The sequence below is a fragment of the Siniperca chuatsi genome, linkage group LG10 (genome assembly GCF_020085105.1).
Source record: "Siniperca chuatsi isolate FFG_IHB_CAS linkage group LG10, ASM2008510v1, whole genome shotgun sequence".
NCBI classification, from domain to species: domain Eukaryota; kingdom Metazoa; phylum Chordata; class Actinopteri; order Centrarchiformes; family Sinipercidae; genus Siniperca; species Siniperca chuatsi.
This window is the reverse complement of record NC_058051.1, coordinates 26,434,389-26,446,734: the sequence shown is the minus strand read 5'-3', so window position 1 is coordinate 26,446,734 and position 12,346 is coordinate 26,434,389. Positions and strand designations below refer to the sequence as shown.

The following is a 12,346-nucleotide window of genomic DNA, read 5'->3' as shown; positions in this document are numbered from 1 at the left end:
TGAACTTTAGAGTAGCAGTAAGTAGTGATTCCCAACCTGGACCCCCACAATGGGTTGGAAGACAAATCTGAGGGGCCACAAGATGATGAACTGGATAGGAAAGCAGAAAAAAACTATTTCTGCTGCACCAAATTTTGTTTATTTTTTTTATACTTTATTCTAATCTTTTTTCAAGTGCATTTCTGTACAATTATACCTCTAAAAATATTCAAATACTGTAGAACAAGATCTTTGGTTAAACTGGTCATAACCAGTAGAGTTATGCCACCAGGGGCAAGGGGTCACAAGTGGACATAGCTTTGTGTGATTGGGAACCACTGAACTAAAGGATACTGCATGTTGTGATAATAATACTTATTTTAATAAATTATATTCTCGCTCTGCATACTGGGTAACATCCAAAAGCCCTTGACACATGACCTTTCTAAGTTTGAAACCCCCATTGCCAGAAGCTGTTTGCAGTCATAACATCACTGCTGACTTATTTAGCAGCTCTGCCAATGCACATTAGCCCGTGTAGCTAATGTGTCAGCCAAAGTGCCTCTCTGCCTCTGCAGCTCTCAGCATCGCTCCTGGGTGGTGATACGCCTTCCAGCATCAGCTCCACTGCATCACTGCTGCTGCAGCAAAATAACTTCGGGGGGTGGGGATTTCCATGCTTTTCATTTAGCTATATGTTTTCATGGTCTTCTAATAAGTAGATTATGTTACATAAATGCAGAACCTATGAAACCCCTTCAAAAGTATAAAAGAACAACACAAATGCATTGACATGAAACTGAAAACAATGCTGTTCTTGAGCTAATTTCACAGAGTTCCAGACTTCTTCAGGGGGAAAAAAAAGGAATAGTTCAGCATTTTGGGAAATACTGTAGTTCACTTTCTTTCTGAGAGATGACAAGATCAATACCACTCTCATATCTGCTAAATATGAACTAGAGCCAGTAGGCAATTAGCTTAGCTTAGCGTAAAGACTGGAAGCAGGGGGTAACAGCTAGCCTGGTAAAACTACAGCCATGCTAGTAGCGCTATTTTTTTTTTTTTTTTTTTTGCTGTAACGCTAAAAGAAAAAACAAAAGCTGTTAAATATATGTTTTAACTTTTGGACAGAGCCAGGCTAGTTGTTTTCATCTGCTTCCAGCTAAGCTAATCGCGTCCTGGCTCTGGCTTCATATTTAGTATACAGACATGAGAGTGGTATTGATCTTCTCATCTAACTCCCGGCAAGAAAGCAAATAAGCCTATTTCCCCAAAAGAGAACCTCATCTGGGTTTAAATAGTTTTTTTCTTAGATGAAGAAAATACATTTAGGTGCTTCACATGCATGGAAGCACAACAAATTCTGTATTTTTGAATGGAATGTGGTTTAGAGTCACTCAATTGCATTTTATCGTCACTAAATCTTTATATACCGTACTAATAAACAGACTCTCTCTGGAGCAGCGAGTCATTAGAAATTTTAACTTTGGCTCCATTGTGTGTCAGTTGTGTTAGTGTAAGGCCCAGGTCCTTATCCATTGGACGGCTCTTCAAAAGGCTGCAGTATGTTGTTCCTGTCAGCGATTCCTGTGAGGGAGACAGTGACAGGATCTCATAAAGAGTGGATAGGGTGAGCACTGGGTCAAAGCTGGAACAGCTGGAACAGAAACAAAGGAAAGTACTCAGGAAGCCTGTTTCACTGTGTCAGCTTGACTAGTATCAAATATTCAGATGTCCAGAAGGAGTCCAAATCCCCGCCACCAGGTTTAAGGATGGTAGAGTTTAATGAATGGTGAAACAAAGGGTCATGTAGGGTCGACTGTGGTGTTGACTGCTGAAAGTGAAATTGACATCATTACAGCTGCAAAGCAGCTTACATCTTCAGAAAAATAGATTATTTGGCTGAAGCTGTATCAACAAAAGAACAATGTAGCCTGTTCAACCAGATCAGCCTGTTTACCAATAACAAAGAAGGCCTTTAAGAAATATTTCGCTTATTCACTTTTACGCCTTGACTTAGACAAGATCGATACCACTCTCATGTCTGTTCTTTAAATATGAAGCTAGAGCCAGGAGGCAATTAGCTTAGCTTAGCATAAAGAAGGGGGAAAAGCCTGGCTCTGTTCAAATGTATCAAAATGTGCTTACCAGCACCTGGAAAACCACAAATTGTAATTTTTTACACTTTATACAGGTTTTGTAACTGATCAAACAAACGACATAGTACAACGTGTGAATGTCGTCAGTTTTGGAGGTATTTGGTCATCAACGTGTAATTTTTTCACCCACCCATTTTGTGTCAAGCCTGCTACTACTGTGCAGTGATAGGCTAGTACTTGACACGTCCCTGTGATTGGATGCTAGCTGTTGGATAATGGAGATCCTACATGCTCCCTCGCCTGTGACTCATTGCATTCATTTTCTAGTTGGTCTTTATTATGAAATAGGAAAGATGGGAAGCATAATGCAAATACCACCTATATTTTTTTTAAATAGTAATAATGTAATGGTAGTGGTAATATTAATATTAATAAATTAATAATAATAGGAATGACAGCTATAGAAATAATGATGACGGTAATAGTAACAGAGCCAATAACAACTGTAGTAGCCAGTTGTCGAGAAGGAACACGGGGGCAGCAGGCGGCCCATGTGTCTACAAAATTTCTTGGCAATCCAACCAATAGTTGTGGAAATATTTCAGTCTTGAACAATGTGGTGGACACATCAACATTGCCATTCTTAGAGCCAAGCTGCTAGTGTGGCTAAAAATAAAAAATTACAAATGTCATACCTAGAAATTTTATATAAAAGGTTTCTGAATCAAACGTGACTTTTGGTATCAGTCATATATTAATTAACACAAGTGGCCACAGTTCTTTATACAGCCCCAAAAACAAGGTCAGATCAGCCAGAAGATTCATTCAATTCAGTATTTTAAAATGGCCTTTAAATCTCCAGTGAGCCTAAGCTAATTGCTTAAGTAAGGGTAAACCAACAAACAAGAAACTGAGAGTGCTTTCTTGGGTACACTTGGTTTTACACACCTTATGGTGTCTCAGCTTGGACATTTTCTTCATTTCATTTTGCTCAGCAAACATGTCTGGCCAATGAAGGTGAACGTGTGCACATTGTTTTGGGGGAAAAGTAGGGCAAGATGAGCTGCAGGCTTGTTAAGTGCCCGCCCACTGAATCACAACACACACACGGATCAACATGGATACATATGAGCTATAATACCTTAACTGTAATGTCAGGGATCACACTGAGCAGATGTAACGGTTCAGCAAGTTATTTTGTTGGAATGATTTCTCGATGTCACATTAGTCTTTTTTATTGTATTTCTCACAAACTAGTTCAGATTTTAAAGTGTCTATTCCAACACATGATGCTATTGGACATTAAAGGCTGGATTTCATATCAGACAACCAGAAACAACAGAGTGTGTCTGATTGAGGCAGACTCCTCTCGGGAACGGCTGGACGAGACCCTGAGAAATCACTGAGGCTGGTGTTGCTAAGCGATTGGGGGATGAGGGGATCCTGCAGACGAGCAGAGGAGCTGCTTCCTATTGAAGTCTAAGTCTTTGATTCTCTGACACCCCAGTTGCTTCGCATATGTCTTTTGGCCAAGGTCCTTCTATGTCTACCCCCATATCTCCACAACTATTGGATGGATCGCCATGAAATTTTGTACAGACATTCACAGTCTCCAGAGGATGAAACTTGACTTTGGTGATTCCCTGATTTTTATCAGTAGTAGTTTATCAGTTATTTTTCAGTAATCCTGTGAAATATCTCCACATCTATTAGATGGATTGGCTCAAAATTTTGTACAAATATTCACGCTTCCTAAACGATGTATTGTAATCACTTTGGTGATCCTGTGACTTTTCCTCTAGTGCCACCATTAGGTTGACATTTGCGGTTTTGAGTGAAATATCTCGACTACTGTTAGATGGTTTGCCATGAAATTTGATGCAGCCATTCATGTTCCCCTCAGGATGAATTGTAATAACTGAAGTGGTCTCGACTTCTCATCTAGCGCCATCAGCATATTTCTGCAAAGCTAATGACATTCCTATCAGCATCAGCTGTACTTTGTGCTAATTAATATTAGCATGCTAAATTGCTAAACTAAAATGGTGAACATGGTAAACATGACACCTGCTAAATCTACTAAACATCAGCATATCAGCATTAGCATTGTGAGAAAGTTAGCATGCTGGTGTTAGCATTTAGCTCAAAGCACCGCTGTGCCTAAGTACAGCCTCAGAGCTGTACTAGCTTGGCTGTAGACTCTTAGTCTTGTTTCACACTTAGTATTGAAAAAGATATGTTAATGTAAAAGCTTGTGTTCCACTTCTAATTTGCCAAAAATTATGAAAGTTCTCCCTACACAGCAGATTAGAAGCAGACTACTTTGAAGGAATTCATTTTACAAAGCAGTTAATTAAGTTTATATTTAATTGGACAACAAGTGTACCTCCTGCTGCAGCAGGTTTTCCATTAGTCGTAGTGGTTGGTGGTGAGCCACATTGTTGCACTGGGTGATATGTTACTTCATTTACATGAACACACACACTGTAGTTAAGTTTGTCTCAATCCCACATACACCATCCTGGTGCCCTAAATACTCCCTATAGCACCCAATGTGTATTAATCCGACACTGTCAATAATCAAACAAATAAATGCACTATTTACTCGTTTGAGTAATGTTTACTAATGTTTTTTTTAAATGGGTCATAAATGTAAAGTTTAATTTAAAGATTTATGTCTTCAGTAAGAACCAATGGGCTTTGGGCTGAATGCTACAGACAGGGTAGAGAAGTCATAAAGTATTGAGAGGCGGATGCATTGTTGGTTTTGGTCTTTTTATGGGATTTATTGACAGTAAGACAAGTACAGAATAATGCCAAAAGTAAAAACAAAAACATTCAACAATAGTTTTTACAAAGCACAGCAAACAACATCACTGTAAAAAGAAACAGAAAAGCACCAGCACACAAGTTTGGTCAGTTCCCTCACATGGCTGGGATCATACAAAATGATATCTTGTTAATGTCGTTGCAGTGAGACACAACGTTTATTTTTTCCCCACTGTGTTTTTCAGATGAAACGGACGGGTAAAGTGAACTGTAGGCTGCAGACCAGTGTGTTTACTCCTGCGACCACCAGCAGGCCTCGTCCCATGTCTCCTGCTGAAGCACACAAACACTGTATTTTGCATATTTATATTTCTGCAGATTAATAAATAGTTGTGGAACTAAATGTGTGTATAGTGGCTATTCTTATATCTGAAAACAAGTATATACTACTATATATATATAAAAAGACACATAATGTTTATGCTTGTGTTACCATATTCTAATATTACAAAGCTCTAAGGAAGTAGTGGCTCTCAATTTCACCATTATACACCAGTTAGCTCAGTATTTAAAACAGGTGTAATGGGTGTAATTTGCCAAATCTTCACTGGTCTTTAGACTGCGGTGGAAATGCACACAACAGTGGGCTGAAGGAACTTTTTAGTTCCTTAAAAAGTAGTTCCTGGGGATAAAAGTTCCTGGTGGAAAAGCAGCTATAATGTTTATGCCTGAAACTCAACAACTCCAACTGTTAACACAGTGCTGCCACCATGTGGTCATTTCTGACAGGAGCACCTTAATCTGCTGTGACATTTCTCAGGCAGCGACGACACACACCATCTTCCAACGTCTACTCCTCTTGGTGTCAGAAGCTCAAGCTGCACGCTTCCTTCTTTTTCTTGTGTTTAACTCTGTGAAACACCAAAACAGATAATGTTAACTATCAAAGGATGGACAGGCTCTTGAAGCTGTGGGGAAGTTGACTGACAGTTACTGACTTACTGACTGTAGCATTGCTGGTATCACTGTGATCAAGTGCAGCTACTTCATCTGTTGTAGCTGCAGGCTTTGATGCCAGTAACAAGTATTTAGGTACATGCTGAGAAACAAGAACAAAAAAAAAAAAGATCATTTATAGAGATTAACACCAATGTTACAGAAGGTTGTCTTTTACAGATCAGAAGCAAAACACGGAAAGCGACACCTGATGATGTGGTTGGATGGTGCCTTATTTACCAGTATATTCACATCAATGTGTGCATTTTTGTAGAACTGCCATCAACTGAATTTTGTCTTCGTATATAGTAAAGATTTCAAGTTCCCATTGATAAAATGTACACAAATTTACAATATAATGTGAATTCTGTGTTTTGAAAGAAACAAACACCATTTCATGAGAAAGAATGAAAGCTAAATCCATTTTAGAAAATTCGGCTCCATCCTCTCTTTAAGGAATCTGGCATGCTCCCCCTTGGATACAGGTTTACAAAATGTATTACAACATGTACAATAAACTCTTAATTGTAATAATGCACCATAAACCTCCTCTTAGCACTTTATCTTATCCCTCTTCTTATTGTTGCAACTTTTCTTTTCTTTCATTACTTAAAACTTTTTATTGTATTCTGTATTGTGTGTATAGTACCAGTACTTTTAATGTCTTCAATTGTGTGTTTATTGTCTTTATGTTTTATATGCTGCCATGCTGCAAAAAGAATCTCCTTTTGTGAGATAGCAAAGATGTAAACTGAACTGAACTCAAAGAATGGAAAGATGCCAATACACCAGACATTTTTAAGGTCTTCTTTAAAAGACAGAATATTTTGACATACAGATACCTAAACTCAGGGTATCTGATACCGATACTGATTCACGATCCAATATCAGTTCTCTCTTTTCTAAATTTAAAATCTGTAAAAGAGTACCAAGAGCTCTGAAGAAGATGATACAAGCCTCTCAAAGGCAATGAAAACAGGGAACCCAGGCTATCTGCCCCCTGCTTCAAGAACAGGTATATCAGAAATCACAACCAATGTCTACACAAGCAGAAACACACAGATGAACTCAAGAGGGCCAAAACGCTTGTTTCAGACAGTATAACCACAAACACCTGCAGCTGTTACAGTATCACTGCTAACAGCACATGTAAGCAAAGCAGGAAATGTGGTGAAATGCCACAGCGATGCCCGTACAGGACTGTCTGGCACACAATCTGTAAAAGGAATGAAACCACAGTCTGTGTGTGAAGAATTCTGCTTTGCCCTACGTACTTGGTTGGTTGCATACTTGAGGTTACTTAAATGAATAACGTGCAGGGTAAAGTTAATGGAATACATTAAATTTTAATGTTTTGCATTTTTCTTTTTGATGAGATACACAGGGTTCACATATTTCCCATAAATCAAAGGTTTTAATTTAAATTTTTCTTACCGTTCAGTCTTTATGTTCTAAATGAAACGTATGAATTTCACTTACTGTATTTGATTGATCTTAGGTGATTTACGGCATATTTTGTTTTATTTATTTGAAGGAATTTTGAGAGTCAACAATCTAAATGAAGAAACTGAAGTGAACTCATCGGTTGCTGTTTCAACTAAAAGAGCTAAGCATCTGTTCTTCTAAATAAATTAATACCCAATTATCTTTGAAAAGCCCAGAAAGTAGCTGAATAGCTCTTACCGCAGTTCTGAAGGTATTTCCAGAATCCTCAAAGACTCTTCTAACCATTTGGATGAAAACATGTGCCATTTGCTGCACGATAAGAGAGATGTTTAACCCGTTTCCCCAGTTGCGACTCGGTTTCCTAATCCAAACAAAAATTGGTAGACGGAAATGTCCTTGCACAATTTATATAATTAAAAACGTCTCATTATTGGTAATATTTGTCTATATTGATGTTACTTTCTATTATTTTATATCATAAAAGAATAATGTATTTATATTTTCCTTGTGTCACACAAAATGAGCTAGCAGGTATGTCATTTCTGGCAGGAAACAAAGTTGCAACATAAGAAACTGGTTAAACATCTCGTTTTCATGCAGCAAAGAGAATATTTCTTCATCCAGGTTGGTTAGAAGAGTCTCTGAGGACAACGGTAAGAGTTGTTAAACGACTTTCTTGGTTTTTCAAAAATCACCTGGTATATATTTTACAGAAAAAAGGATGCTTACTTCTGTGACTCGAATGTAATGGTGATACATGACAGGAACAAGCCGGGGCTAGTATTTAGCATGAATTTTATATTAGAAGATATAATATTGTCAAATAACATCATACTGGCAATCATGTTAAAATTTTGTCATATTTTGGTCATACTGTTGAGCACTAACTGTCTACTTTAGAGACATACTGTGCTTCTTGTACACATTAACTCCAGTATTGTGCACATCTTGTAAAGTCAAAATGAGCTTGTCACTTGATGCACACATTAACGACAAATTATAACATACTGAAAGTGGGGACCTCTGCATTTTCACCTCACGCCGTTTGGTAGATAAACAGATGACACTCTCTCTGTGTAATGTTGAACTGACCCAGGAGGTTTGGGGGCGAGGATTAGGATCGCCGCTGGCTCTGCTCTGGATCCTCTGGCTGTGTCGTCGTTCAATGGTGCTGCTGCGATGATTTGTGGTGGACGGCCGAAGGCGACTGCTGGTAGATGCAGTTTCACCTATTTCGGCTAGGAGGTCCATTAGTTCTCCATCACTGATCTCCTCCTCCACCATGAAGCCGTCTGTACAGGGACAATTTCACAAAAAGAAAAACTACATCAAAATTTCAATTCAATTCAATATGCTTTATTGGCATGAGTGTAACAAAGACAATATCGCCAAAGCTCCAAGTAATAATGAGATTAAAAGAAAAACAAAATAGTACAATTCAGAAAATCATATTGCAGAAGTGTGTTGATGTTGTTAGTGAGTGTGTGTGTGTGTGTGTGTGTGTGTGTGTGTGTGTGTGTGTGTCAGTACCTGGACAGTGGAGGGTCTGGGTGGTTGTGTATTTAGCTCTGACATTAGACCCTCCATCACACAGTGAGTATCAGTATCATTATAAGAGCAAGGAATTATTCAAAATGATCAAATAATACAAGCATTTACAGAATTATAAGTAACTAAATTATATATAGGAACATATATATAACCTGGTTATAATAGAAAGATGAAATGTAATCATTATTTACAAATCAAATAATATTAGTCAGGTTTTAATAAACCAGATAAATTACCTCCTATTGTCAACTGTCACTGAACTACTTTGGCCACTTTTGGTATAGTCCCTATGTTATGTTGTCTCACTGCAACTTTAAAGAATTGTATTATTATTATCTATTATTATCTATTTCTGGATGTTACAGTCTATCTTACAGCAGCCGAGAGAGACTACAGGCAGTCGTGCACTACTTCCTTTTCAGACTTCCAAACAGAGAGCAATTTAGAAATGTTGCTATATCTGATCTATAGTATGGATGAATTGATTCTTGCAGGCAGCTACTAGTGTATTATTGTTATTGTTTTTTATCTTATATTATTGTTGTTTTTTTTCTTCCATTTTATGTTTGTATTATTTTTTTATTTTATTTGCCTTATTGCAGTCCTGAAATGTTGTAATCCTGGTTCAACCATGTAAAGCACTTTGTTTTGAAACGTGCTATAAATAAAGTCTATTATTATTGTAGTGTCAGTTCATGCCAGTGTGGTATAAAAATCAATATTCTCACAGTATGCCATAACACTAAACATTTTTTTTGTTTGCTTGTTTTATGTCATTTTATTTTTTTTAACATTGACTGCCATACTTTATTTACATGAACTAAAACCAGTGGCTATCTGGAAGACACATTCATCAGGTACTATACGCTTTGGAAAGTGGTTGGCAGTAATGTGAAATATAAATGATTTTTATTTAATGGGCTCAAAACACCAGTGTGGTCCTTCAAAGAAGGGCTACAATACAAAAATAATAACACAAGTAAGTTAAAAACACAAGATAATGTGCGTGTATTCGGGTGACAGGCACCTACTTAGTTAACTACACAGCTTTACCTGTATGCTGAGGAGTGACCGCACATTCAGGACAAATCCAGTCACCTTCAGGGCCTGTGTTTAATGATGGTGTCAAGCAGTCCATATGATACCTGTAACAATAAGTACAACCGCAGTTCTGCGATTAAGTACCTTTAACCTGTATTTCCAGCAGCTCCAACAAGAGTTTGTAGGTGTTTCAGTGATATAAAACATCAGTGGAAAAAAGGTCAGTCAAGTGTAACTCTCTATTGTACTCAATATAATGCTACTGCTTTGACTAAAATATGTATGTACTGAACATTAAAGACCAAAGTAAGAGCATCTGATGGTGGAATCATGACAAAACGTGCTGAAAAAATTAAGTGTGTAACCTTGTGCAGTGTAATGCCTTACCCTGAATCACACTGTATGCACACCAGCAGCTGGTGCCTGCGGTTGCTGCGTCCACATTCTTCGCAGACAACAGCATTGCTCCCCTCCTCTTCATCATCATCCTTTTTCTGCGTCTTCACTTTTATCTGCAGCAGCACAAACAGTTCAGCACCCCACCCCTCAACACTGTCCACATACAGTATATTTCCAAAAACTTGGCAGAAAGCTTCCTTCAGCACACTGCAAATGATTACCTTCTTTTGAATGTCCCCTCCAGTACACCGTCTCTGGTGGATGAAAGCGAAACTGCTCCGATCCACCGGGCAAGTGTTGGCTGTCTGGGATTCAAGACAGAGCAACACAATGTTTCAATTTCAACAAAAAAAAAAAAAAAAAGTCTCTTGGTTTCTCATGCAGCTTAGCTTAGACATAATAGTGCTTTAGAATTTGATTCTCATTCTGTGCTGTAATGTAACGCATCGGATGATTAATCCATTAACGGTTGTGCACACAAAATGTCAGAAAAGCCCAAGGTGACATCTTAAGATTACTTGTTATGTCTGACCAACAGTCTAAAACACAAATATATTTTCTTTATGTCATAAAACAGAGAAAAACAGCACATCTTCACGTTTGAGAAGCAGAAAGCAGATGTTTAGTTTTTGCTTGACAGATGACGCAAGTGATAACAGATAAACAAAAAAAAAAAGCTGAATACCTTTCTGTCTCAAATCTCAAATGCATTCTGAAAGATGTTAAACAATGTTCACATGTCACTGCATCTACTACTGTGTCTTTAAACCTTTTTCTTAAAGCACTGAGCCCTTACGGTGGGATAATTACAGTTGCTTTGAAACACAAATCAACTTGTTTCTAGACATTGATGTATATCTTGCAAGTATCTGCCAAAGTGGATATATAACACCTTACTGGCAGAATTTAAGAAAGCACATTTACTCAAGTGCTGTACTAACGCACAATTTTGAGGTACTTGTACTTTACTTGAGTATTTCCATTTTCTGCTACTTTCTACTTCTACTCCACTACATTTATTTGATAGCTTTAGTTACTAATTACTTTTAAGATTCAGATTAATACTGCAAAATATAATCAACAAATAAATTATGATGTATTATTTTATATAGGTTAAGACTTTGTGATCACAAATTCACGACCTACCCAGCAGCATATAAAATAATTAAAACTAGCCCCACCTTTAACAGCTGCAACATTAAACCGATGTACAAATTAAAGCATGAATAATTATAATACAATATTATGATATACATTATTCTGAAATGTGCCATTCTGCATAATGATTACTTTTGGTACTTTTACTGGTTATGTTTGCTAGACAGGAGTGACAGGTGAAGTGTATGTTTACCTGGGACCATTGGAGAATACATTCAAGGCAAAAGACATGCTGGCAGTTCTCCAGAGAGGCCACTGCTTGCTTTTCAAAGGGGCTCAGGCAGATATAGCATTTATTTGAATCTGATGTGAAATCTGCGCCCTCTCCACCTTCTGTGTTTAACACAATAAACTCATCCATGGTTTAAATATTACTGGACAAGAAAGCGTAGATGATAATATAAGATCGAAATGAAGAGTCTCTAAACTAACGCTAGCTATAAATCTACTTTTTCTCAATTTAGTAGCTACGACACTGGAATAGATTAAATCTAGCATAACTCGGTGTGTCGGAGTTTCCTGTGAGCTTTAACGTTAGATGTTGATGTTGACAACAACAGCTACTTAGGTCGGCAACGTTAGCCAGCTAACGTTAGCTATAAATCTACTTTTTCTCAGTTTAGCTAGCTAACGTTAGCGTTAACGTGATCGTGAAGCATTTTCTGCGTACGGCCTTAGTCAATATAAGTTAGCCATACAGTGTTTGCTTTTGGCTAGCTAGTATTACAGCATATATTATATAAAAGAATTATAATTCACATGTTAGCTGAAACATTCAAATAGCGGGCTAACACCAAGACTTTCAATTTTACGTCAGGTTCCCATGGAAGTGCGCATGTTCCAAGATACATATACAAACTTCCGGTCCTATTCTTTCAGAATAAAAGCGTCAGATCATGAATTCATTC

At 37.6% G+C, this 12,346-nt stretch overlaps 1 protein-coding gene across 11 annotated transcripts; it reads right to left on the bottom strand.

The window, feature by feature from the left end:
- Window positions 1-4,839: 4,839 nt before the first annotated feature.
- Window positions 4,840-12,275, bottom strand: LOC122882891 (PHD and RING finger domain-containing protein 1-like). 11 transcript variants are annotated; one of them, XR_006379485.1, is made up of 8 exons: window positions 11,632-12,266; window positions 10,502-10,585; window positions 10,269-10,393; window positions 9,894-9,985; window positions 8,325-8,581; window positions 5,846-5,946; window positions 5,643-5,758; window positions 4,840-5,180 (listed from the first exon to the last, which is right to left on the bottom strand). XR_006379485.1 is itself a non-coding variant. In XM_044210808.1 (7 exons), exons 1-7 carry the CDS (start codon window positions 11,797-11,799, stop codon window positions 5,721-5,723), a joined length of 804 nt encoding a protein of 267 aa, XP_044066743.1. In that variant the 5' UTR covers window positions 11,800-12,275; the 3' UTR covers window positions 4,840-5,720. The 11 variants fall into 11 exon arrangements, 5 of the variants coding, with proteins under 5 accessions (XP_044066743.1, XP_044066741.1, XP_044066744.1 ...); XR_006379486.1 differs by having other exon boundaries at window positions 4,840-5,177; XR_006379487.1 differs by having other exon boundaries at window positions 5,850-5,946.
- Between the last annotated feature and the right edge of the window lie 71 nt (window positions 12,276-12,346).

Coding starts and splice junctions, on each gene's coding strand:
- LOC122882891 (XM_044210804.1), bottom strand. CDS start 11,799: ATGGATGAGTTTATTGTGTTAAACACAGAAGGTGGAGAGGGCGCAGAT. Junction 10,586..11,631: donor GTATTCTCCAATGGTCCCAG/GTAAACATACAC, acceptor CTTGAATCCCAG/ACAGCCAACACTTGCCCGGT. Junction 9,986..10,268: donor TGCATACAGTGTGATTCAGG/GTAAGGCATTAC, acceptor TTATTGTTACAG/GTATCATATGGACTGCTTGA.